The following is a 27,153-nucleotide window of genomic DNA, read 5'->3' as shown; positions in this document are numbered from 1 at the left end:
AGAGCAGCTTCCCACCCGCACTAGGAGGGCCTACAGGCTGGGAAGGCCTTGTTTGCTTGGCAAGTGCCTCGCCGGTCGAAATACTTCAGTGAGGTGAGGGGTACGAGGCAGGGAAGCATCAACCCCCCTCCTCTTGCTGGCCACAGCCATCAACTCCCCTCCTCCTAGAGCCTCCTTCTGGGGTTCAGGTAACCCACCCGCCTGCCACCCAGAGTTACCTACAGGGCCTGTACCTGGCCAGACTCCTCCTCCCTCACAGCACCTGGAGGTGCTGTGTCCTCACTTCACAGGAAGGTACCAGCTGGGGCTGCACCTGTCATCCCTGAGCCTTTAACAGCTACACATTCATCAGCACAACACCATAGACCTAAGTGGCCCAGTGTAGGACTGGGATTCAGAAGGGGTGAGGCAGGGAGCGGAGAACACCAGGGTCACCAAAGTGCAGGTGAGGAAGTGACCAGGGCCAGCCCCAGTGGGAGGGAGTCTCTGGGGCCTCTCCTGCCCTCCCTTTCTGGGCACAGCAGTCAAGCTGTGAAGGGCACGGTGAGGTGGGGGTGGGGCACAGATGGAAGGACAAACAGCAATGCCATTGGGTCAGTGCTCCCACTCTCCAGGAGCTGCAAAGGATTTCAAACCACCACTTCACAGACGAGGAAACTGAGGCCCCAAATCACAAAAGGGAAGAATTAAGGCCGACTGCTGCGTCCCGACTGGGTCTAGGGAGGCCAGGGTCTGGCACCACACTGCTCCCGACCTCTGTACCCCTTTGCTCCGGCTCCCAGCCAAACCACCTCTCAGGAATCTGAGCTGCAGCTGGAACCTCCAGGGTGGGTGAGCTTAACCCTCAGACTCCTGGGTCCTCTCCCTCCCTCCAGCACAGCCTCACAAGACATACACCAAGGACACCACACAGAGGAGCCCAACCTCCCACGCCACAGTCCTTCTCTACCAGAGGGCCTGAAAGGCCACAGGCCTTAAGGGTCAGGCCAACTACTTAACAGCACCCGGAGAAAATGAAGGTCCCATTAGCGTGCTTACTCTGGGCGTAGGGGCTCTCCGTCCCTATTCTCAGAACTTGGAAAATGAAGAGGTGAATGAATTAAGCAGGGTAGGCTGACAGATACAGCCTCTACTGGATGGCCCTTGGCAAGTCACTTCCCCTCCAGACTTTAGTGACACAAAAGAGGGAAGGGGGAGAGGCTGCCTGAGCTCTCAGGCCCGGGCCCACCTCACTTCCTTCCCCTCCTAACTCCCCACATCTGTCCTTGGTCGTGCCCTCCCGACGGCAGTCTACATCCGGTGGAAGCAGAGGTCAGAGAGCAGTGACTTTGGATCATTTTTTATTTTGCATTTCATATATTATCCAGTTTCACATTCTCACAGGATCAGCAATTACAACAGCCACCTCGTCTCCCAAGTCTGAACGCGGCAGGAGAGCCGCAGCTGTGGCGGAAGGCAATGCACTGACGTGCTCACGAAACAAAAAATTGCACAATTTTTCCTTCATTTTTCTTATACTAACGCCTGACACAAAGGCTCACTGCTGGAGAATGGAAATCCTTTTCTTCTTCATGCCTCAAACTAAACATTAAACTTATCTGACAGGGCGAACAAGGTCTCTTTAATAATTAATTGCACACACACGAAAAATCCTTTATGATGCATAAATATTTTGTTACACAGGGTACAAAAATACTTTCACTTTTTGGTTGGTTTCGAAGTTTGGAAAGAATGAGGAGCAATGGCAGGGGTGGGGTGTGCTGTGGAGAGGTGAGCAGAATGGGAAAGGATTTTCTTAATAGTTGTTGGCCCATCTGAGGAGGAGGAAGCGGAGGACCCTGATTGGAAACGAAAAAGCAAACACTCTATCTTGGTTCGTGGTCATTGCTATTCAGCCTGGAAGTGGGTGGGGGTGGTGGGGGGTGCCGGATGGACTGGCTGCAGGGCGGGTGCAGGGGAGGGGCGTGGAGACAGGGACCAGGAATGATGAACCATTAGTGGCCAGGACCTGTTGCTATGGTGACATGATGTGAGAACAAACTGTACACTCACATATACACAGTTTAAGTGTCTTAATTCATGCCAGAAAACATGCAAAATGAAATGCCTCGTTTCTCTGAGGTGGAGCTACAGAACCAAGTTTGGACTAGAGGTCAGGCCTTGCTCAGTTCCAGTGAGGCCTCCGAGCCAGGTCTGGGTGTCCCAGCAAGAAGGCCCCGGAATCCTCCTGTGAGGCCTTGGAGAGCGGCTTTGGGGCAGGACAGGGATGAGGAAGGGGAGAGAAAGGAAAACGGGAAGCAGTCCACTGAGTCAGGCTTAAAATTCACAGTCTTTGGAGGGAAGCAGTGGCTCTCCACGGGCTGTCTCGGGGCAGTGGAAGCTCAGGGCGGCTTCCTCCCCGGCAGGGCAGGGGCTTCAAGCTGCGGTGACAAGACCTGGAGGGAGGGGAGAGACGGGGACATGAGCAGAGGTGTGGCACTGGAGCTGAACCCAGGCCTTCCTCTTCTGAGGAGGCTGCAGACGGATGGCAGGGGTGACAGGGTGGGAGGAGAAGGGGAGAAACAGCCAGAGCGGCCCAGTGCACAAGCTCAGGTGGAGGCCTAGCACCAGCGAGCCTGCGGACTGAGGCAGAGGGAGGAGCCGCGGCCCTGCAGGAAGCCAGGGTCTGAGACACTTCTCATCCTGGACCTCTGGGCCAGCACTTACTGAAGAACTAACAGAACTGACGATATTTCCATCCTTGCTGGGTGGTATCAGAGGAAGGGTACCAGCGCACCTGCAAGAGAAGCCAGCGTCAGGAGGAGGCTGTGCAGTCCCTTCGCTGAGGAGGGAGCCCAGTAAACACGGCCTGCAGTGTCCTTGTTGGAATCCTGGTTGTGTCACTGACTGGCGGATGTCGGGCCAGTTACTCACCTCTAGGCAAGTTTCTTCATCCTGAAAATGGGAGAGCGCCACCTGACCTGCCTCCTCTGCAGGGTCGAGGTTCAAAGGAGACAATGGTTACAAAGGTGTTTTATTCTCCTCAGCCCGATTCGAATGGGCCAAATTGTGCCAGTGGAGTCTTGGCTGCAGGGGACACTGGTGCCAACAACCTGCCCCTCCCCCTTTACTGGGAGAGTGCAGAATTCCTAACATTAGGAGAATGAGCCTCATGAGTTTTTGCTTGGCTTCTTTGAGTCTCAGTGTCCTCATCCAGCTATAGGATAGAGATGATTAAGTCACAGGGTGGTCGTGAGGATCAGTTAAGATGGGACGTAAAAAGACATTAGAAACCAAAGTCGGTGTGGTCTCCACGGGGTAGGACTCCCAGACACTGCTCCTGTCCTTGTATGATTCTCCAGGGAAGCCACGGACGAGACCCAGCTGTCGCCTCCTCCTGTTTCAACCCTTCCGTCCCTCTTGTTCCCTCCATTACAAGCCTCCTAAGTCTAGAGATGTGTAACCTACCAGCTGAGCCCTCTGGTGGGGGCCTGGCAGCTACCTAAACCCTGGCACTTGCCAGAAGGCCCCACAGAGCAAGCAGCAGCCTCAAAGCAGGATTCCCAGAGATGGGTCAGGAAAAGACATGCACCTCCTTCCCCATGGGCAGTTGTCTGGACGGCGAGCTGTGCTGGGTGCCAAGCTAAGACTGTAGGGAGGCCGCCTGCCCCAGTTACAGACAGCAGGTCTGCCCCAACCTGACCCATGGCAGCCTAGCAGGGTGGGGACAGGGCATCACAAGACTCCAAGTAAGAGAGGGGAAGATTCCCCCAGGGCTTCCCAGAGAGGGGAGCCCGGGGCCCCCTTAGGAAAGGAAGAGAAGGCATACGAGAGCCGACGTAGAAAATGAGGACGGCTGGGCATACAGACAACTGCCTCGAAGCTGCAGCAGTCGGGCCCAGTTACCTACGTGGCTGCCTGGAATCCCTGCCTCTGTAAGCAGGAAAGACAGTGGGCAGCGCCAGGCCATCTGGGGGCTGATGGAAGCTTCCTGAGAACTTGCTCCTGTGCCCCTCCAAATTCTAGGTGCCATTTTGTATAGCACAAGACTCTGACCACATGCTCAGCTGAAGTCAGGGGTTGGTTACTCTAAGAGGCCAGGACACTTGGCATATAGTAGGACCAGGTCCTAGGCCACCTGACCAATGCCAGGATCTTCCCTGGGCTCCAAGGATGTGGCACTGCTGTCACCAGGACACAGCTGGCCCCAGGCTGCTAGAAACACCTTGATTAAGCCCAAAGCACACATAAAGGTCAAGAGCCTCTTTCTGCCTTTGAGCTGTCCAGCCTCAGAGGCCGCTGTATCTTCTCTCATGCCTCCTAAACATCTGGAAGCTGTTCCTTCCTCTCCTGGCTGACAGCTGAGTGGGAGGAAGCCTCGCATCCCCTTTGCTGAGCTGTGGGATGCCCTCTCGGCTGGAAGCCCGACTGGACACTAGAGCCCATTCCACAGAGAGGGGTAACGAGGAAACCAGCACAAGCCTGCGGCCCAGTCCAGCTCGGGGGAACCCCCCAGTGGGCCGCGACACCACCCTCCACCCAGCCTCCAGCTGGAGCAGCCCTGTAACAGGAAGTGTGTGTGTGTGTGGGGGGGGGGGGGCCTGGGTGCCCTGCAGGGCTGGACAAGGGGAGGAGAGAACAGCAGATGAGAGTGGGAGGGACTCCGGAGGCCTCCAGCGGCTGCTTAAGGGCTCCCTCGGCGAGCCTGCCTCATCCGGTCCCACACTCTCTCCACGAGGTGCCAGGATTTGGCCTCCAAAGCGGCAGCCTTCCCTCCAGCCTGAGACGAGCCACTGACTCCTCGGGGAGGAAGCAGAGGAAAGGTCCCATTTCTGAGCTCAGGACGGCCGTGCCACTGAAGCCGACGGAACATACTCAAGGGGCTGCGTTTCCACTCCCTCAGACGCCTGGTGTAGGCCGGCGGGCTGGGGCCTCTAAAGCAGCCCGGTCCCCCCATGCCCCGGATCAGAACAAGAGACCCCCAGATCCAGGGGTCAGGGCGAGTGCTTCAGGGAGCCAGCGGTCGGTTCCCTCTCAGGGTCTCCAGCTGTTCACAGGGGGTTGAAGGTCCTGAGAGGCCACCCAACAAGGACAGGCCCTCCAGCATCAAAACAAAGAGGGCACCAACTCAGTCCCTTCTCCAATCCTGGGACTGACTAATGGAGAAGATGTGCCAAGAAGGGGCAGAGGAATGAGTCCACACGAGGAGAAATGGGAAAAGCCAATAAACATGGGCACCTCACTCATAGGAAAATCAATTGAAACAATAAGTCTTACTTAACAGACTGGCAAGTCTACTCGACCTTGTAATAGTTCTAGGAATTTAGGATAAGGAAAACAAGCAGAACAGGTGTCCAGAGAGGTGGGAACAAGGACGTCCATGCGGCACAGCCTATCAGTAGCAAAAAATTGTGTAAACACCCTAACTTCCCATCCACAGGGAGCTAGACACACTTATACAATGGTGGGCTAGCCAGGTATCCAGAATGCAGATCTATAGTTACTGACATGGAAAAATGTCCTAACATGTAAGTTTCAAAAAGATTAAATGTGTACAGTAATTTTTGTAAAAGATTCTTATCTCTGGATTTACTTATACGCCCATCCCCAGCTACTTACCAAGTTTGAGGACTAAAAGGAGTGATTATCTGGAGAGCAGGAAGATAAGCCAAAGGGAAGAGAGAAAAACCCGCCTGTCTGTCTTTTCCCATAGATGCCAACCTCTAACAACTAACGCTTATGAAGCACTTACCACGTGCCAAATGCTGTTCATTTAATCCGCACAAAAACTCCATGAAGTTGATGCTATGACCCTTCCCATTATACAAATAAGAAAATAGAGGCAAAGGAGTTCATGTAACTTTAAAGTCATTGGTAAGTGGTGGAGCCAGTGTAGGGAGGAAAAGAGCCACAGTGAGGGGCTGGCCCCATGGTATAGTGGTTAGGCTCGTGTGCTCCTCTCTGGCAGCCCGGGGCTCACTGGTTCAGATCCTGGGTGCGGAGCTATACACTGCTTATCAAGCCACACTGTGGCAGGCATCCCACATATAAAATAGAGGAAGATGGTCACAGATGTTAGCTCAAGGCCAATCTTCCTTAGCAAAAAGAGGAGGATTGGTGGCAGATGCTAGCTCAGGGCTAATCTTCCTCAAGAAAAAGAAAAAAAAAAAGCCAACGTGAAAGACCTCCATAGCCTGAGGTTGAAATGGGAAATGGAAGTCCAGTCTGGGAGGAACCCAGGATGCAAGGGGACACAGAGAATCCCTGCTTTTAGGCCATCTGGATGTGCCAGACCTCAGTGTGCCCCTGCCATCCACACCTCTTGCATGCCTCCCCTTCTTAAAGGAGAAGACTCTATCAAGAGGATCAGAAGGTCGAGCAAGATGGCCTCATGCCAAGACAGAGCAAGACCGAACCATCGCCAAGCCCTTTCCTGCAGCTCTGGTCCCTGTGGCCATGTGGATGCCTTGGCTCCAGCTGAGCTACTGGCAAAGGGCATGCAGGTGGGGTGTACATATTTGGGTAGAGAAGGAAGGACTGGTTTTCATCTCCTTTTGTCCATTAGCTTCCACCTTCTCTCCACATCACCTCCTTGCTCTCAGGCACAGAAAAACTCAGTTTTTCTGTTGGTCCTCTGGGTTCAGAATAATCCCCTCAGGATCAACGGTGTCCACTTCCTTTACTGAAGGCATTTTCAGCCACCTCTGGGGCAGCGCTGTCAGGGGGCAGGGAGGGGCTCTTGGAAGGAAAAGAGACGATGCTGCTACTTGGAAAGCACTTCCATGCCTAGTACAGCATTTGGTCCTAACGTTTCACTGTGGAGGAGGAAGTGCTTCCTAGAGAGCTCGAGCAGCAGGGACAGACCCAGTTACCACTGGCCCACTCTTGTCTTTAGTCTGCCTCCCAAAAAATGCCACTGTCCTTGGAGGTGGCCTTCATCCCTTTCCCAAGGAAGTCAGAAGACAGGAGCTCAGGCACAATGAGGTCTCCAGCCTCAGAGAGGACCTGGGGGAACTAGATAATACTGATATTAAATAATAATCACGATAATCAGCACTTCTACAGCACTCCCTTTATGCTAATATGCTAACAACAACCCTACAAAGTAGGTAAGATTATCACCATTCCACAAAGAAACCAAGACACAGAATGCTTAAGTAATTTGCCCAAGGACACACAGGTGGAGAGAGAGCGCTAGGATTTGGACCAAGGCAGCCAGATTGGAGGTGGACAGCCACAGGCAGTGGGTAGGGTGGAAGGAAGCTGGAAAGGAAGACAACAGGAGCACACCACCCCTACAGTATGGAGCTCAGGGGCGGGTAGCAGTGTGCAACTCCCAGCTAGCTGGGGGGGCCACCCGGAAAAGGGCAGAGACACCTCTCCTTAGTAATTTGACATACTGTCACTGGCTCCCACCCTCTGCCTTACTATTGGCACAGCCTAGCATCTCAGAGCAGGTGGGATAGGACCTCCCCACACGATCCGGTCTAGCCTCTCATTTTACAGACGTGGACACGGAGGCCCAGAGGTGAAGTCACCTGCCAAAGATCAGGGAGCTAATCGGTGGCAAAGCTGGGATCAGAGGCAAAGAAACCAGCACCAGGAAGGCCAAGGCCTTGCAGGGCGCCTGCAGTTAAAGCCTCTGCTTGGCCGGGAGCACTGTCGAACTGCCCACCGTCCACACTCAGCCAGGTTGGAGGATGGCGACCGTCTTTCCTGCTGACCACCTGTGTCCATCACAGAACCTGGTCTGCGGTAAATACCCAAACATTTCCCTCTAGGGGAGGCTCTTTACTGCCTTCCTCCCCTGATCAATTTCCCAGCTGTCTGCGGTGCACGGCCGGGGAACAGTGCCAAGCTTAACCATGCTCTGCCCTCAGTGCAGGCTGCCACGGCCTGGGAGCGTTCCCTGCGGGAGGACCAGCTTCTAGAGTAGTAGCCTGGGAATCTGAACCTTCCACCTTGGAAGTGCATGAACCCAGATGTCACTAAGCCCTTCAGAGGACCTGAGATGGACATGCACTGAGCCCTTGGGCAGAGCTCCCAACTCCTCCCACCTCAGCTTCTAGTTCCTGTGAACTCTCCCTTCCTGGCTTCTCATATCCTTTTCCTCCTTGGCCACTTCCATCACCCCAGCCAGGCGACTTCTGTCCTTTCGCTCTCGACAGCACAGTACGCCCTGGCCTGGTCGCTCTTCCCGAGGCTCAGCTCTCAGTCACTTCACTGATCAGAGGCAACGGTGGGCTCGCCACTGCTCCTCGGCCCTACCATGGCTGCCTGGTGGTGCCCTGTCCATACACCTGGCAGAGTCCTGTCATTGCCTCTCAGTGGCATGGGCAGGTATCTGACCACCTGCCTCTCGGGCACCTAGCACAGCACCCGGTGAGCACAGAGCCCTGTGGTGCCCAGAGTACTCCTGGCCCAGCTGCGCCCTCGCCAACTCTCCCCAAGAAGTGCTCATTCCCTATTTCCCAGCCCAGCCCAGGTTCACGATGGAGAGTGTCCAGGCATCATGAAAACAAGAGCAGACGCTCGCTGAGCACTCAGGAGGTTCCAGGTACAGTTCCAGGACTTCATGTCTTCACATTTAACTCTCAAAACAACCCTGAGGCAGGTAATCACATTCTCATTTTCCCGGTGAGTAAAAAATCAAGGCACAGAAATCTTTAAGAGCTTTCTGAAGTTTGTAAAGGCAGGAGGAGGCAGATGCAGGTGGCCTGGCTCCGGAGACCACACTCAGGCTGGGATTCGCACCATGGTTCTGTCGCCAGAAGCAGAATGCAGTGCAGTGCCTGCCAGCGGTGTTTGGGGGGTGGTGGAACCAAGGCTGGGGCTCTCTCCGCATCCTGCCAGTATCCTCAATGTGGCCGGCCTCATGGCTTGTCCTCCCTCCCCTCTGTCAGATCCCAAACCCTAAGGGTACTGACATGGAAGCCAACAGCTCTGTTGCAGCTCTGGGGACCATGAGTGGCCCAGTGGCCAGGGAGGTACGATGGCTGGCCAGCTCAGAGCCTTCATTCTTCCCTTTCCGGCTTCTCCCCCCAAGGGAGAGCTTACCTGAGCATGTAGGGCGGCGGCAGCAGCAGCAGTGGCAGCTGGGTAGGTGAATGCAGCATGTGAGATGGCTGGGGTCAGCTCCGTGGTGTACAGAGGGTAGGGGGTCCAGGCCTCTGGGGACGCGGGGATCAGAGCAGCCCCCATCAAGTCATCTACAAAGGGAGACAACAGCCCCCATCATCAGAACACTGGTGTCCCCTTCCACCACCCCACCCCAAACTGAAGCATAAGTTCTCCTCAGGCCAGACTCCCCTCAAGGACCCCAAGACCAGGGAAAGGAGTCATGTTAACTTGGCCTGGCATGGTAAGCATCCTTTCCACTTCTCAGACGGGCCTCCACCCACCTCAACCGAGAGAGATCAGAGAAGGCTTTAGGGAAGTTGGGCAATGCAACAGCTCAGGAGCTGAGTATGTCTGAGGTCCAGCGAAGGCTGCAGGGGAGGAAGGAAGCGTGGAACCTACAGAGATAGATGGCTGTGGATGCAAGAAGCCTCTCGGAAGAGGGGACAGCAGGACCAACCCCCTCAATGAGCATCTCAATGTCTGCCCTCTGTACGCAACTCCACTGGGGGTGCCCAGCTCGGGCCAAGCAGAGAGCAGCAGTCGGCAGCTATGAGGGCCACTCACAGGGGTCCCGTGCGATGAAGTGTGCTCCTAGGGCGGGGTGAGCGTTGGTGGGATTTGGTGTAGCCATTAGCTTGTTCTTGGCCATCTTGGTGTTGGCTTTGGCAAATTCTAGCCTCAGGGTCTGCGGGTTCTCGGGATCAAAGCGAATACCCTACACCGGAAGGAAAGGAAAGGAAAGACTTTACTCTGTAGGACCCAGACTGACCACTGCAGCGGGTACAGAAGGGCCCTGGAAATGATCTTGCCTGAAAGACTCACCCACACAGGGGTCAAGACAGAGGACATGCTGCTCGGGCCTTGTGAGTAGTGGCATTTGGCACAGACAGTGCAGCCAAGGACTCTGCCCCAGGACGGCTGGGAAAGTAGATTTGTGGGCACTTTCCTTGGGCATGGAGTGGGGGAAGGTCTGCAGAAGACGGAACAGAGATACCCATGGCCAGGAGGTCTGTGGGTCAGAGAAAGACCTGTTCCCCAGCTACTCACGTTCAATGCATTCTTGGCCGCTTCTGCTCCTGCCCGGCTGTCAAAGATCACAAAACCAACAGGCTAGTAGGAAAGAGAGAGAACACCCTTGCATCTCTCCCAACATTCCATCTCCCCCTCCAAAACAAACAAACAAAACCTCTTGCCCATCATCCTCCCTATGTTCAGCTCGAACAGTAGAGGTTCTTATATACCAAATGTCTCCACATGTGAGAAATGATGCCAATAGAACTTTATCCCACTGCAATAAATATCACCCTTTCAGTAAATCTTTTTTTTAAATGCATGCAGGTAATTAAGAGTAAGTTCCAGTGTTTTCCTCAGCAAGAAACAGGACACAATGTAGCAAGGGCATGGGAAGGTTTTAGTTCAATGAAGGGGCAGCAGGCTGAAAACTGCTCCAACTTCACTTTGCCAAGGTTCAGTCTAGACCCCAAAAGGCTTCCAAAGGCTCTGGGCCCCAGTCTCCTGGCATCAGGAGCCAGAGCACGGCCACCACCTCTATGGTCCTCAGCCTTGGGGCCAGGCTGTGGCTTCTCAAGAGCCAGAGAGGGAGGACCAGGAGCTGACTGGTAAGGAGAGAGGACCTGTGGAGGCCACTCTTTCATCAGCCCAGGACAGAAACGGATGACAGGGCGCAGGTCTCAGCTGCCAAATGCCTCGAGATTGAGAAGGAGCAGGCTCAGTTCCAAGCTCAGCAGTTGGTCTGGGCTGGGAGGATGAAAAATCTTGGAGAGAAATTACCTGTCTCGACGTAAGCTTGATCAGGGACCCTTCATACCCCTGCAGAGAGAGGTGGTCATTAACGGGGAAGGTCAAAACCCCGTGCTGCGCTCTCCCAGCCAGCCCCGAGAGCAGCACCCCTTTCCCCAGTGCTCGCCAAACCATTCTCACGCTCTTCTCCCCACCCCCAAGTCGACCCACTCTGACCTCCACCACTGTTGAGCGCCCTCCGCCCCTGGGCTCTGCATCACATGGTCTAGCACATGGGTGGGCATCATGCGGGAGCCGTCATCATTTCATGCGTAAATTCCCTTTTGCTCCACTAGTTTGTAATCCTGAAGCACAGACCTTACCTTTTTAGGTTTTTTTATCTGCAAACTGAAAAGGCTACATTGACTCTCAAAGATTCCTTATTTGGCAAAGTCTACTGAGATTCTCTACTGTCTCCACTTTACAGATGAGGAAACAGAGGCTTGGAAGGGCCGAGCAACTGACGGAAAACAACATGTGAATCAGCAGGACCAGGACAGAGAGCCAGGTCTGTGACCAGGTTCTGATACGCTGTCCTATGCGGTCCTGCTGCCCAATCCAGGTCAGAGATTCCTTCCTGACGCTTCTCCTCTGTTTTAGGCTCAGCCCGTGGGTGGCTGGGTCCACACTCACCTTGAATGGCCTGAAGAGCAGATAGAGTTCTCTGGGCTTAATGTCCACAGGGAGGCCACTGACGAACAGCGTCCGGACCTGGGGACAGAAAGCACGGTGGTCAGGGCCAGGCTCACAGACAGGAATGACGGCCCTCCTCAGAAAGGACTGGAAGCCTTCCAGAGTGTAAGGAGGGATTCAGTGTTTCCTGGGCCTCCTTTGGAGGCCGAGGCACGTGAACACTCAGTTTCACAGCATTTAACTTTTCAAAGCCCTTTCCGTACCCTTTCCTTCCTCTAGGTTCATCCTGCAGGTGCCACGAGCACCTGCTGAGCATCTCTGTGCAGACTCTCTGCTGCCGAACAGCCAAAGAGAGAGCCCTGTTTAAAAAGCGCACAGATCGAGGATCCTTTTTCAGACCAAGGACCCCTCTGAGACCTGAAGAAAGCTATGGTGCCTTACCCCCAAAAATGCACAAGTAAAAATGCAGATATTTTTCAGAAGATAGCTGTAAGTTATGAGCCTTGCCCTCAACATGGTTGTGAGTTGGTGGTGAAGCCAGGTCTAGACACCAGGTGTCCGTGCTGTGACTCTAGCCAAACCTGACCTCCTGAACTGTGGAAGAGGCCCACGAGAGGGCTGGCAGAACCACTTTCCTAATTCACCACTGCTGGCACCCAGTGCTAAACTAGCAAGTCCAGATCAGCCAATAATTATAAAGGGGAAGGGAGGGTCTTCCACAGTGTAGATCCATTAAAATACATCTTGAAACTGTGGCTTCTGAGTGATAAAAGAGAAAAAAGAATCCGAATGAATAGCTTCCCTACACACTTGACTCCTGTATCAAGTAGCATTTCATACCATCTAAACCCAAGCACAGGTCTTCCCAACTCATCACTGCCGATTTACGGGAAAAAAAGTTCACGTGCCTCAGCCCACCCCATCACGTGGCCATTCTTGAAAACATTTAGATGCCCTAAGTGGGCCATACCCCCTTCTCCAGAGACACCAGACAACTTCCTCCATGCTCTAGTGATGACCTGCTGAATCCAGGCAACAGCCTTTTTAGAGACAATGGCTTGAATCAGGAACATGGGCAGCCAGGCAAAGTTACACTCAACACACATAGACAGACAGACACACATACACACCAACGAACACACAGATCTCACCAACAGAGCCAGAAGAGGCAAAGGAAACCAGACCTGATAGCTGCTGGTAACCAGTGTCACCACTCCCACCCACACAAGAATGACTCCCAGTCCGTGGCCCATAAAGACTGGGAAAGGATGAGCTTCTTCCCTCACGTGAGTTTTCTCCAAGAAGCATATCCAGCAGAATCCTTGGCCATTTAGGCACATCTTCCCCCTTTGGTCATGCCTGTCCCTTGCCAGATGTGTCTCTGTTCCCAGGCCCGGGGTGAAGGTTCTGCGCATTTCACAGCCTTGGGCAGCTCTGTGTCCCTGTATACACAGCTCTCAAGTGCTGCTCTGTTTCCAGAAGCACTTGAGAGAAAATGGACAGCTCAGGCTCCAGGGTCGGCTAAACTGAGCTCCTGGACCCTAGAGGGCAACCAGCCTCTACACCCAGCTGCCCTTTGATGGAAGGGCCTTTAATTTACGTGTAAATCCCCAACAGAAGTGACTCACTCAGGTCATATACCTTGTTCTTTAAAGGCAGCAGACCTGGGACCCAAAACCCAGGTCTCCCGACTACTCATCCAGGTGGGTAGGGACGATGCTTGACTCGGGTGTGGGGACTTAGGCACCCAGCCCACCCCCAGAAGATGGACCTGGATCAGCACTGTTCCCTCTTCCTTGGCTGGTAGGACGCGGTCTAGGTCAAAGACGTAGGGCCAGAGGCGCCCCACAGAAACCTCTGCCTCAGTTCTCCCCAGGGGCCACCCATTTCACCCGGGCTAATTTTAAACCCTTCCTCAAATGGCTCCTTTCTGGCCAGAACTCCCCAGGGGCCCACTTAAATAGCAAGTTCTCAGCAGAAAGTTTCCTGCTCGGGGCCGGAGTTGGGGTGAGTATAGGGGATCTTTCTCTCATTCCCAGCTCAGATCCTTGTTTCTAGCTTTCCCTCTGGGCAGATGACCCTTTTCCTCTGCTTTCCATCTTTTAGGTCCTAAGGTGTCCATCCTGCACCTGGCCACCTCTCAGGAAACAAGCTGAGGTCAAGGCAGTTATGGATTAGGTGGCAAGTTCTCATCTGCCAGGTCACAGGAAGCCTGACCTGAATGCCGTCCTTGGTTCTTACTCGATCCTAGCCACCCTGGTAGATGATGTGCCCTCTGCCTATCCTCTTGTGCAGACTGGGAAACTGAGGCCCAGAAAGGGCTCATGCAGCTTGGTTCACCAAGGAGGAAAGCTGGGTAAGACCCAGGTAGCCTGACTCAGCCATCTGTGCCATCAGCAATCCATCTGGCTGCGGGGACAGAGGGAGTGGCACCTGGGTGGCCTTGTCAGCCCCATGGGTGGGTAAAGCGTTGCCACACATCCTTTCAGTAGCCAGTCCCTTCCCTAGACGCTTGTATAGGATGACAGCAAAGCTGGAGGGACGAGGCAGAACAAGAAGAAACTGACAAACCAGAGATGGAGGGAAGCATGAGCTTAGCAGCCTGGTCAGCTACATGTTGAGAGGACAAGAGGATCCAGAGCCCACCTACCCAGCCCCTGCTTCCAAACCCTCAGGTCCTGCCCCCACCCCATGGACTCCATGTTCCTGACAAGAGCCTGCCCAGCCCCCAGGCCGCCGCTTCCTCATTCCTTAACTGAAGGGCACCCATCCTTCAGGTCCCTCTACTTCCCCACCCCTCTTTCCTTCCCATGAAGTCTTTCAGAGCCCTTAGGACACCCTGCCTTATATTGTTCCCACCAGTCTGAGCTTAGCCCCTCACCTGGGCTCTATAAAACCCCAGAGACAGGAGCCAAGTCTCAAAACTTTCCTATCCTCCGAGGTACCTAGAATCAGGCCTCCAAATTTCAGCACCAGCCCTCTTCCCATCTCTACACACTACAGTCCCTCCAAAGAAACTCACAGCCAGAGAGAAATGTGGCCCAGCACGGCAGAGTGACACCATAAATGGGAAAGAGAACAGGCTTTAGTTAGTTAGACTGGACTTCACATCGCAGCTTTATGCTTGGCCTGGGGAAGCGGCTTCATCCCTCCAAATCTCAGTCTCTCCATCTGTACATGCAGATACCATCTACCTCCAGGATGAAGAGCTCACCTTACTCTACACGTGGCACACAGGAGAGGTGCAACAAAATGCTCGTTCACGCAGGGCTCCCGTAATCACAACATTTACCTGCACACAAACCTCACCTATCAGGCACCACAAGCCATTTCTTTATAAGGTTGCCTAGTTAGGTTGGATCGAGTCCAGGTCAGACAGAGCTGGCAACACAGGTGAGACGACCTTAGGCAGCCACTCGATTCTTTAGTTTTTCTCTTTCCGGGGAGGTAATGTCCGAGGTGGAAGGTACCATGGAGATCAGCTAGTTCAACATCCTCATTTTACAGATGAAGAAACTGAGGCTTAGAGTAGGAAGGTGATGAAACAAGCTGCTGGCATAGTCAGGATCCTTCAGGGATGGCAGGGACAAGCAGTTACTTCTCCAAGGCCTGGCCAACTAGTCCTGTGTCCCAGGCCAGTGTTGAAGACCCCTCCTCCCAAGCCACTTACTGGTGCCAGCCTCACAGCAACAGGGTATGACGTTCAGCAAAGAGGCTGGGTGCAGACAAGGATTCAGGCACCAAGAGCTGGTTGATACCAAGAGGGAAAGATCAACCAAAGAACCCATGTCCTGACTATTCCACAAGTTTATTACAAGAATTTAACACAAAAATGTTTTCAGTATTTGAAGAAAGCAAAAGCGGTGGCTCACACAATCCCCAGGCTGCCAGGAGGCACCAAACCCATTTACCTGGCCCTTCTCTTTCCATATGCTCCCTCTTCCTCCAGAAGTATCCAGACCACCCAAGGGTGGTCTCCTTCCTGTCCTGAAACGTGGAAAGCAACCACAGCCCTCTCTAAAAATGGTCATCTTCATGGCAAGTACAAGCAGACGGTGCTAGAACACAGCCATGTCCTTAGCACAGTGGGAAGGTAAGTCTGGAATGGGGTAGAGAGGGTACTGGGGAGAAGCGGAGAATGGACAGAGAATCCTTAGAAGTCAGTGAATGAAGAAACATGTCAAGGAACAGCTCTTTTGGTGGAACCCACTGGAAGCACCAAATTCAACACGGACAAAGAACGTGGCCAGAGAGGTGTCCCCATACAGGACATCGCAGACATGGCTGTGTGGCTTTCATGATGGTCAGGAGCAGACCTAGCCTTGCTGGAGGCCTCGGCCAGCACCAGGCCTGCCTACGGGAACCAAGTGACCTTTGGGAAATACGTGTTCCGGTCCAGCAAGGCTTTGGGGCTCCTGAGGCCGCTCTTCCCTTAGGCAAGTCCTGCTGCCCCTCTCTCCGGAGTTGCTGAAAGCGAGGGGTTGGTTCAGCCTCTTCTGCTAAGTTCACACCACAGGCTATCAGGGGTCGGCAGACTTCCTGGGGGTTGTCTAGGTCTTTGCTGTGTGTTCCTGGGCTCTTTCCCTCCAGCAAGTGTGGGACCGAGTGCGCCTGGGGCTCCCAAGGACCATTTGACTGCTCCTCACCTCCTCCATGGAGGCCTCTGAACCTCACTCCCGGTGCTAAGTCCTAACTCAGCACGGGGTCCCCGGGGGACCACAGGGAAGGGCAGCACCTGAGAGGCACAGGAAGCAGCCCCCCACTCTCAGCCTTATTCTTGAGGCCTCTGGGGTGGGAATGCTCCGTCCCGTAAGAAAGGTTTAGAAGAAGCCTCTCAACCACACTTCCTAATCCCAGCACGGCAGAGGACCCAGGCTCGCCAGGTCGCCCAGCCCTTTCCTTCGGGAAAGGTGTCAACCACAGGCCAACATCCAGGCCTTCCGCCTCCCTCCGCAGCCCTCCCCAGCCCAGAGGTAAGAGCTCACTTCTCAGAGAGAAAAGAAGTAGAAGGAAGGGGCTCTGACAGACCCACTCATATCTAGGTATCAGTGATGCTCTTCCCTCAGACAAACCGACATTTGTGTAAAGATCTTCAGAAGAAATAAACTCAAACAAAAGCCTTGAGGAGCAAGGTGATGGTGACACCCAGGGCATCAGCCTGACAGCACAGGTTCAGGATTCTGTGGAAAAGGCTTCCAGGCAGGGCTCACCCTCTTCCTGTCGGCCCAGGGGGACATCTCTCTCAGCCCTGCGTTCTCTCCACCGGAAGACCTGCCATTCAGGTGCACCTAGGCCAGGCCACCTCCCTCGACAGTAGCTGCTCAGGGTTCTCCCTCCTCCCTAGGGTACACACGGGGCCCAGCTCACACCGCGGCCCAGGAGGAGCTAAGGGCAGAGGGCTGCTGGGGGAGGCAGAGGGGATGGGTGTTCCACAAGGAGGAAAGCAGCGGGGCAAAGCCTCCATGTGGGACAGACTGGGGCAGCAGGGGCCACGGCCATGGGGGCCCTCCCTCCCCACTGAAGAAGACCCCACACTCAGGCTGGGCCCTGGCCCCTCTGCCCTCACCAGGTGTGTGCCCCCCTTTGCAAGGGGAAGGAAAGGCCCGATGCTGAGGGCTCTGTAGCTCCAACTCGCCCCAACTTTTTTGACACAAAAGACCTTCATACTGAGGATTAAATACTCAACTTCTTGGTTAAGGGTGGCAGTAGTGTATTGTGGCTGAGAGGACAGACTCCATAAGGCAACTTTCATTAGAGAAGGAAAGGGTAAACACTGCTTTCAAAAACAGTGGGATGCCCATGGACATTAAACCCTCATGTCCTTTTACTGTGAAGGACAACCACAGCCTTCTTCAAATCCCAGCCTGGTAATCTCCAGGACAGCACCCTGGACTTCAGGGACCACCCACCCGGAGGACAGACCTTCCTCCACCAAGGAAGCTGAGGCAGGGAAACATCAGGGCCACTCCCCACCTCCTCCCACCCCACAAATAAATCCCACTAGTCCACCAAGAAGACTCCCCAAGAAGACAGATGCCTGCCTCCTAGGTGAAGCCTGCCTCACAAGCCCGGGGCTCGGGGAAAGACATCCTTGGGAAACGGCTCTGCGCGATAGAAACATCCTACCTAAGACATAAAAATGCTATTTGAAAACTGATTCTTTGCAGCAATCATTTAACAACTCTACGAGTTAGAATTGCATCTGGAAAGGAAAAACTGTTTCAACGGTCCACTCCATCAGAATGTTCAAGTAATACGCCTTCTTCATGTCCCCACCTACTTGCTGCCTAATGGGAGCTCTCCTGGTGTCATCTGCATGGGAAACATCACTTAGGGAAGGGGGTGGGGGGAGGAGGGAAATCCAAAAAGGGAAAAACAAGCCTCTCATAAGCCCCTCCCACATCCTTCCCCAGCTCCCAGTCCTCTGCAGCAACCCAAACGTAGACTATTTGAACTGGAAGAAAACTTATTTTTAGATGAGGAAACCAAGGCCAGGGGTCCAGTGAGTGGCTTGCGGTCACAGAGCACGTCAGAAAGAGTCCCAGTGTCCCCACGTGCCCAGCTCAGGAGTAACAGCTCTTCTGCAGACCTTGATCTCACACCACCAACCCACTCAGACTCTGGTGGGGTCAGCCTTAGGCGCCCAGAACAAGTGGCCTTCAGCTTTTGATCCAAGAGGGCAAAAATAGCCTCTTGGAAGGTCGAATGGGGGGTAGGGGTCCCAGTGGATGATCCCGTGACTAGTCCTATATAGAGTTAGTTACAGGGAGGTCAAAGGGAAGATTGACAGCCAGACTGCCAATTCCCAGCAGCTGAGTGGGAGCAGCCCTGTGCCCCTGCTGACTGGGGGGCGGCTATAGCAGGGCCCCTTGCACACCTTGGACAGGACAGCTGGGCACCTGTAACCCCAGGAAGCCCTGAGTCCAAACAGAAGCCCAAGCCACCCCATCTCACTGTCTCACTAACCCCCCCACCAGCCAGATCATGGGAGTTTATGAGCTGCAGCCTACATTATTGAGAACTTACAGTTCTCCTGATATAAACATACTGAATGCCCTTTTTAAACTTGTAGCAGCCATCATCACACCCAGCTCTGCTCTGGCTTCTCCAAGGGGAAGAGACCCCATTGAGAACCAAAACACCGGACTCAGGCTCAGCCTCCTGCTCAGCAAACACCTGCTGACCAGACTTGGAAACAAAAGAAAAAGGGTCTCAAATCAATTGTCGGGGAGCCTGGGCTGAAGCTGCAGCCTGGCCAGCAGCCAGGCAGGTAGCTTTGTGGCCTTCCTCTGCTGCCTGAGCTACAAAGAAGAGAGGTGGCCTGGTCTCAGGGTCCCTCACACTCCGCCTTCTAAGATACCAGGGAAGTGGCAGAAGGTGACTTGGGCACTGTCCTCCATCTGCTCAGAGCTTAAATGCTCTCCGTCTGCCCACAGGAAAGCCAAGCAAGTGGTGAGGAAGGGGACAGAGAATGAGAGGGTGAGAAAGCAGGAAGTCCAGAGCCAGGCCCGGGGTGGGGCTGGGCCTGCGGTTTTGCAAGGGGTCTCTAATGGGGCAATATTGGGGTTGGCAAACAGAAACCTCAGAGCAGTCCCACGCTCCCCCTCAGAGATCGTAGTGGCCAGGGGTTTGCTTTTGTGTATGTTTGTAGGGGGTGGGGTGGGGGTTGGGTCCTGCCTAGGTCCCATGTTTAGGCTTGGCACTAGCAGGTCACTCTTACCCCTCCCAAGGGAAAGAAGTCGCTCTGAGTGGGGCCACTTGACGAGAGGTGGATGGAATGTGGCGACATGGCCCGCAGACCCAGGACTTATAAGGGCTGAACAAGGACACAGGCAAAAAGAGCAAGCAGATAGAGCCAGACAGAGGCTGTGAAGCGAGACATACACACTCCCAGAACTTTGGTGCCTTCCATGCTTCCTCCAAGGAGCTCTGGCCTGCTCAGCTCCCAGGCTAGGATACAGCCCAGCTTCCCTCAAGCCAGCCCCCACCTCCAGCATCATGACAGACTGACATGGTATGGAGAAGTCCCAGCCTCAGGGTCTGTCGCACAGTATTTTGTCTGCCCCTGCTCATTCCAGCCCCAAATCACATTTTCAGGGCTTGACTCTAAGGCCCCATTCTGGGCAGCACTTTGTAGTTTCCAGTTCTTCCACACCTATCACCAGGCTGTGGGCCTGACAGTCCTCTGATGTAGCAGGCAGAGCGGTACTGGCCCACTTTATAGATCAGAAAAGCAGCTCAGGGATGAAGTGCCTGGCCAGCCAGTGGCAGCGGTGGGAGTCAAGTCCAAGTTGCCTGGAAAGTTGGGGCTCTTCCCCTACAGCCTGCAATGTGTCCTAGAGTTCCGACTATGTGTATGGGGATGAGGGGAACCAAGCTGGGGTGATAAGTTCTCCAAAAAGAGGGACAGGGCATGTATAAAACTTTTTGTTTTGAGGAAAATTAGCCCTGAGCTAACATCTGCTGCCAATTCTCCTCTTTTTTGCTGAGGAAGACTGGCCCTGAGCTAACATCCATGCCCATCTTCTTCCACTTTATATGTGGGATGCCTACCACAGCATGGCCTGCCAAGTGGTGCATAGGTCTGCACCCGGGATCCAAACCGGCGAACTCCAAGTCACTGAAGCAGAAGGTACGAATTTAACAGCTGTGCCACCAGGCTGGCCCCAAGCATTTAAGAAGGCTTCAGACCTTATACTCCAAGCTACTTCTAGCCCCAGGAACAGAAGGCTAACATCCGGGGGACACACTTGGTCAAAACCTGTTGTGAACACCGCTCTATACTTCATTTAGGGAACTAGACCAAACAGCACAAACTGCACTGTGCAGACTCCATGCTCTGGGCTGGCTGGAGGTGGAGGCAGGGCCTGCTTTCCATTTGGTTCCAGACAGAGCCAATGGCCAAGGCTTTCAGAGGCAGCTCAGAGTGACAGGCTCACAGAGCCCCCAGTGAGGCTCTCTTCCCTTCAGGACCGTCTTCCTCCCATGTCCCTCCTGGTGCTTGTGTGGTCAGCCAATGCAGATCCATTGCCTGTCCCCTGTGCCTGGCAAGGGTTGTCGTTGTCACACACACCACCCCACAGATTCAGGGCACTGGCCTAGGGGACTCTTATAGCCCTCCCCTAACTCCAAAATCAATACCTCAAACCCTTAAACCACGGGACGTTATTCCAGCGTGAACACACAGCATGGTGTACACACAGCGCTGAGCCCACCACACCTGCCCACCACTTGACTGAGGCAGACGAAGCCTGACAAGAGATGTTTTCCAAACTAAGGCTTCTGTTGGGAGGGGCCCCTGTTCAGGGATGGAAGCCACTTCCAGGACCTACATTCTGGTTTGGAGCTCCCCTGTCACAAACACATCAGGATCCCTCCATCCCAAGCTATGCCTGGATATGGCCACAACTACACATCAAAGAACAGGGACCAGTCTGGGCAGAAGTTCTTTTTTTTTTTGAGGAAGATCAGTCCTGAGCTAACATCTGCTGCCAATCCTCCTCTTTTTGCTGAGGAAGACTGGTCCTGAGCTAACATCCGTGCCCATCTTCCTCTACTTTATATGTGGGACGCCTTCCACAGCAATGGCTTGATGAGCGGTGCCATGTCTGCACCCAAGATCCGAACCGGTGAACCCTGGGCTGCCGAAGCAGAACGTGCGAACTTAACCGCTGAGCCACCAGGCCAGCCCTGGGCAGAGTTCTTTATAGCCCCCAAAGGTTCTCAAAAATGGTCTCAGGTTCTATTCCAGCAACCTCTCCTGATCCCCTCCCCAGTAAGAGCCTAAGACTCATCTGGGGAGTGGAAGGTTAGCTAACCTCGAAGAAGAGCTAGGTACTCCAGACACTTATCCCATGGCCTGGTCCAGGTCAGGCCCTGCCCCAAATCCCCCAAGTTCAGAACTATACAGGCAGCCTTGACGGCTTATGACAGCCAACAGCCTCTGCTTAGTCAGCCATAAACAACTAAAGGCCATGACAAATGGGCGTAGGCAGACCACCCCACTACACCCAGCCTCTGCTATACTCTGGAGGCCCCTGGCACTGATGGATCCACAAGTGGACTCTTCAGGAAGGGAGGATCCAATGATCTAGTCTAATCTTGGTGCATCTCAGAGGTAATCTTATTCCTTCCATCCAAGGATGGAATCGGGGAAGAAACAGCATGCAAGGAGGCTGTGCTGGTCCCCATCTAACATGGGGTTCTGGTATATGAAGCTTTGTAGGTTGTCTGCAATTTCCACCTCACAGCAGCATGGTTTCTGAAGAATAGTGTTGGGCTCTGCACCACTGCCTCACAGCTTTGCCAGGGGTGTGAGGACCCCTCTGAGGCAGCCATGGTCAGAGGATGGCAGAGGAACTGACGAGGCACCAGATGTTGCTGCTGCCCAAAACCAATGGCTGAGCAGCAGCTGCGGGCCACCGGGCAGGCCAGCACCCAGCACTCTAGCTCAGCTCTGTGTCACCAAAGGTGGGTGGCCTTGGACCAGGAGCTCAGCCCTCAGGGTAGGTGGGACGGACTCCTCTCCTCTACCTCTCAGGACTGTCTGAAGGCCCAACGGGATAAACGGGTGGAGAGCATGAGAGCAAAGCTCAGCACTCGCAGTTCACATCTTGCCTCTATGTACAGCACTCGCCAGCCCTGCTGTGGAGATGGGGATGAGAAGAAGTCAGACGTCCAAACGTTGAATGAGATTTAGAAGCTGGTTCTGACAGGGGCAAACTAGCCAAGCTGGCTGTGTGCAGGGAAGAAGGAGACATGCAGACCCAAGAGGCTGCCCCCCCAAAATGACAGGCAGTCACTTTAGAGCAAGTAGCATTTCTTTAGTTAAGATGCCCAAAGCAGCAGGGTACCCATGGGGGTGTGAAGGCAGTCAGCCTCGTCCAGGCAACAAGCGGCAGTACTGTCTGCACAGAACTCAAAAACAATACCACTGACTTAGTCTGTTTTTTATGATCAGCACGCGATGGCAATTCTAAACAATATCTATGATAAAATGCTCCTCCTGCAGGGGCTCACAGCTCCCATCACCCAGTCTCGGGATGCGATCAGCCCAAAGGGAACTAGCCTGGAGCCAGTCTCTGGGTTTCTACAGGGGACCCTGGCATCATCCAAAGCTTGGGCCTCCAAAACTTTAGTTGCAGGACCTTCCTCCCTCTGCCCCCAAGTCTCAGCAAAAACCCTATATAAAACAGAAGAGCAGGTATAGTGTGCGGTTAAGAGCAAACTGTGGGTTCAAATCCCAACTTACCCGCTTACTAGCTACATGAAAGTTATTTAACCTCTGTGTCTCAGTTTCCCCATTTATAAAACGGTGATAATAACGTACGCACTTTCATAGTGCCGTTGTGAAAGTTAAATGAGTTAAAATGGTAAAGTGCTTAGAACTATGCCTGCACACATACCATACATGGGTTTACTATTATTGGTACGGCCTCTCCATTAGGTTATGTGAGCAGAGGGGACACATCCACGACAACCCCCAGGGAGGAAGGGAGCCTCACCTACCAGAATCTGCCTCGATCCACGGGCCTGCGCCCCGTTTCCAGGTAAAAGCCTTAAAGCATAGACATTTCCCTTTCCCCATACCAAAAAAAGCCTGCAGACAGAGCACCAAGACATCCCAGATTCTGTCAAATGCTTCTGACAACAAAGAGAAGGGGAGGTGCCCAAGTCACACGCTGGACCCCAGAATTCCTGCATCCTCATCTAGAGTGCTAACCTGGCCCATCCCTCAGAGACCTCCAGAGGACAGGGGATGGACCCTAGGGTATCAGGCCTGCGAGGAGCTGCCTTAGCCCGGCTACACTGGATGCGAGGTGGTGGGGTGGGGCCGGCCCTCAGGTCAAGCTGTCACCACCTTAGCTGCCTTTAATCCCTGACTTTGTATAGCTTACCATTAGGCTGGCTAAAACTTCTTTAACTCTTAGAAACTTGAAGCCCCCCCAACCCAAGATTCCAAATACCACCCTCCCCTCAGGGGGCCCCCCAATGAATAATTACTGTAACTTAGTATTACCTTGTATTATGAAAGTAAAGTCTCCATTTTCAAAATAGAATATGCTTTCAAACCACACATACCCCTCCCCAGAAACACTGTAACTATCTAGCCATCCCTAAGAATCAGAGACAGGACACGCTTCAGTCTGGGGTTCCGCAGCAGAGGCAAGCCTGCCCTGCCTCATGTGCTGTATTATCTCACCTGGGGCTCCAGCACCAGCCATGACCCGTATGGGGGAGGCTACAGCCTCTAGATTGAAAGGGACGCTTAGCTCCTCCCCTTCAGACCCTCCCCTTAATTCCTTGCTACCCTCCTTAGCTTTCAAAGGGTATCAAAGCTTCTAACACATCTCCCTCTCAAGTGGCAAAAAAATACCAATTTTCCCCAAAGTTTGCACCATCTCAGGCTCTTCATAATGTGGCTCCAATATTGCTGCAAAATAGCAAATCCCTGGGAGTCACCCAAACAAGCCAAGTGGTTCCTCCGTCCATCCACCCCCGACTCTTACACACGGTCTTCCCTCTTCTGGGAATGCTTTTTTCTCCCCCACAGGTCTAACAACCTCCTCCTCAGCCACATCTCAGGGAGGGCTGACCTCTAACTTTCCAGTAGCACCATTTTATCACACGCAGATATCTCTTTATTTTATCTACTATTGCACTTAACATACCATCACTTCCTGGTAAGTCCTTCCCACCTCGCAGTCTGTGATCATTCACCTGTATCCCTGACCCCTGGTCCAGAAAAGGAACCTAATGCTTATGATATGGATGAAGCCTCATGGGTAGGGTGGGCAAGCAGGGAGAGTCAAGGCTGTACAAAGTAGTTTAAGACAAATGTCCCCACTGATACCCTGTCCTGGAACCAAGAAAATACACCCCCTTCTCCAGTAACCTAACACCTTTAGGAATTGAGGTCTTATGGTGGGCAAGTGAGGTCCTTGGTTTTCTAGGCTTGCTTTAGCTAATCTCCAGTAGTCAACTGGGAGGAGGCAGCCTGGGTAAGCCATGAGGGTAAACCACCACTGGTAATGTACATTCTCTGGATGGTGGCTCTTGGGGGTGCAGAACTGACTGCCTAGGGGAGCATCTAAGCTAAAAGGAAGGAGTCCAGTTCCAGCTCAAACCACCAATCCAAGACGGAACTCCAGCAGAGGAGCTCTTGGCCCACTGTTCAAAAGGCTAATGAGGGGCAAGGGCCTTGTGCTTACCTGACCAGAGCGGACACCGAGCCCCAGGAGATCCCCAGAGCCCCTCATTTTAGCCCTCTGTTAAGTGGGAGCCCAGGCCCCTCTGCCAGCACCAGCTGCATCAACTCTCTGAACTACTGAGTGCTGTAGCCCCCTCTGCTCCCAAGGAGGGATAGCAGGGATTCCAGCTCTTGAAGATTCCACCCTCTGTCTCAGAAAACGCACTTAGAAAAAAGTGACCAATACCTTAAACGCTTTTTCAAAGATTTTAGCCTGACCACATGGTTCACCCTCTCCACTTCAAAGGGGTGGGTCTGAGGGTCAGCTCAGCCTCTTGGGTGGTGTGAAGTCCCTGCTGAAGTCAACCCTCTAGCAGAAGTGGCATTCTGGGTTCTTACCCAGCTTCACAGGAGATGGCTTCTCTCCCCCAATTTTAGCCCACAGGGGGCCTAGCAGAGACCCCACACACCAGAGACCCTGTTACCCTCCTCCAACTCTCCGGGCAGATTCTGAACAACCAGGCAGGAGTAGGTTAAGGTCCTCAAAGCCAAGGGCCTGTCGGCATCACGGTCCAAGGAGGATAATGCCTTCAGGAACCAAAACCACCCCACCACACTGCAGCCCACGCCACACTAGAGGACAGATGTCAGGCCCTCCCTGGCCACTCTTCAGAGTGAAGTGTTGTCTATTCCCCCCTTCCTGCCCGCAAAAAAGCGGGATCTAGACCTAGATTCTTAAGATGTCATGCCATTGGTGGACTGAGGCTGGCAGCACTGCCTCTATGAGAGCTGGCAGTGTGACCCTCCCACCTTCCCTCCCACAGTGCGGAACCCAGCCCAGCAGTGGGCCTTTGCCGCCATTCTGCACCAAACCTATAGCACGGCCAGCCGGCACTGCCACTCGATTGGAGGGAGGTAGCAACACCAGCCCCCACCAGGGGCTCTGCGGTTTCTCCCCCAAACCAAGGGGAAGGGAGCTCAGAGTGGATAAGTGGCCCTTGGTTTCCTGGGCAAGAGCACACCAGGGTGCGGCAGGAAGGGTCTTTTAGCCCTGGAGTGATACAGCAGAGGCCAGAGGCCCTTCGAGGGAGCGGTGAAGGCTGTCCCCTTTCCACACCAGTTTTTGTCTCTGCAGGCCCAGCTCCTGGTCTCCGTTCGCTGATAGCCTTAAGACTTGTATCCACCACCCCACCCCACACACACACCCTCCCCAATTTTGCCATCCCACTAACCACCCAGCTGCTAATGATTTTACGAAGCCGTCTCATACTCCCTCCTCTTAGCACATGGCCGGTGGACAAGATAATGTCGCCTGTCCTTGCAGAATCTCACCCAGGCCAGCTTTGGGGTCCTGGCGTGGCTGCCAGGGCAAAATCGGAGAGAGGAGAACCGGGACCTGAGTGTCTTTAGGCATCTACATCCAACTCTAACTAAGCGCCGGCTGACCTCTTTGCCAAAGCCAGGGTTCTGCGGCTGTGGAAAACCCGTCCACCGCCACGACTACGACTCTAGGGAACCAAGGTGCCGCGCGGCCGGCCCGGGCCTCCAAGGTCACGGGGAGGGGTCAGGGTGGAAAGTGCAAGGGAGTGAGGGTGCCGCCCGCCGCCGTGCTAAGCCCGCTCCGTTCCTTCAGCCGAGGAGGGAGTCGCGGCCACGCGGGAGGAGCGCCTGGGAAGGGAGCAGCGAGCCGGGGGTGGAGGACGCGGGGCGCGCCGCTCGCCCACCGCGGGACGCACGGACGGCAGCCGGCGCGCGGCCCGCCCCGAGCCCGGAGGGCGGGGAGACAATGCCCGCCCGGCGGGGCAGTCCAGGCCGCACGCCCCCGCCCGCCGGACACGGGCTGCTCCTCCCCGGCCGAAGGGCAGCGGCGGGAAGGCGCCGGGAGCTACTGCCAGAGCGGCCCCGCGCGGCGCGGGAGGCCCCGCGCGCCCTCCCCCGCCCACCTCCGCGTGCACTTCACCGGACGAGTCCCGCGGCCGCAGACCCACCTCCTCCTCCAGGGGGCCGCCGGAGCCCGAGCCGGTGCCGGTGCCCGTGCCGGTGCTGGTGCTGTGCTCGCCGTCCGGCTTCAGGTTGCTCATGGTGCGGGGGGTGGGGTGGGGGTGGCGAGGGCGAGGGAACGCGGAGGGCGAGCGCGGCGCCCGGCCCCGGCGAGGAGGTGGGAAGGGGCGCGGTGAGCGGTGCGCTCCGGGAGTGCGGGGCGGGGTGGCGGTGGGGGGCGCGCGGGGCGGTGAGAGGGGCAGCCGCCGCGTCGGGCTGGGGTCACATCAAGTTTGGCGGGTGCGGGAGGTGGGGAGGGGGTGCGGTGGGGGAGGCACTGGGACCCGGAGCCGAGCCGGAGCGGCCGCCGCCTCCGCCTTTTCACTGCGACCGGCGAGTGCGCCCGCGGCGGCGGCGGCGGCGGCGGCGGCGGCGGCGGGGGGCGGGCGCCG

At 54.7% G+C, this 27,153-nt stretch overlaps 1 protein-coding gene across 2 annotated transcripts; it reads right to left on the bottom strand.

Annotated features, from left to right (window-relative positions):
* Positions 1-1,323: 1,323 nt before the first annotated feature.
* Positions 1,324-27,153, bottom strand: RBPMS2 (RNA binding protein, mRNA processing factor 2). Of its 2 annotated transcripts, XM_044764725.2 has the most exons (8): positions 26,710-27,153; positions 11,533-11,610; positions 10,891-10,929; positions 10,147-10,209; positions 9,664-9,814; positions 9,037-9,188; positions 2,707-2,776; positions 1,324-2,435 (listed from the first exon to the last, which is right to left on the bottom strand). In XM_044764725.2, exons 1-7 carry the CDS (start codon positions 26,800-26,802, stop codon positions 2,714-2,716), a joined length of 639 nt encoding a protein of 212 aa, XP_044620660.1. In that variant the 5' UTR covers positions 26,803-27,153; the 3' UTR covers positions 1,324-2,435; positions 2,707-2,713. The 2 variants fall into 2 exon arrangements, with proteins under 2 accessions (XP_044620660.1, XP_044620661.1); XM_044764726.2 differs by lacking the exon at positions 2,707-2,776 and having other exon boundaries at positions 26,710-27,138.

Source organism: Equus asinus, chromosome 2, assembly GCF_041296235.1.
Source record: "Equus asinus isolate D_3611 breed Donkey chromosome 2, EquAss-T2T_v2, whole genome shotgun sequence".
Taxonomy (NCBI): domain Eukaryota; kingdom Metazoa; phylum Chordata; class Mammalia; order Perissodactyla; family Equidae; genus Equus; species Equus asinus.
Note: the sequence above shows the minus strand (reverse complement) of the source record. Positions and strands in the feature narration are given on the sequence as shown.

Bases quoted from the DNA above. Each gene is read 5' to 3' on its own strand.
- RBPMS2 (XM_044764725.2), bottom strand. From the start codon at position 26,802: ATGAGCAACCTGAAGCCGGACGGCGAGCACAGCACCAGCACCGGCACG. The intron at 11,611-26,709 runs GTGGGTCTGCGG...TTCTGTCCCCAG, and splicing joins GCGGCCCCCTGGAGGAGGAG to GTCCGGACGCTGTTCGTCAG. The intron at 9,189-9,663 runs GTGAGTGGCCCT...CTCCCTTTGTAG, and splicing joins CTTCATCGCACGGGACCCCT to ATGACTTGATGGGGGCTGCT.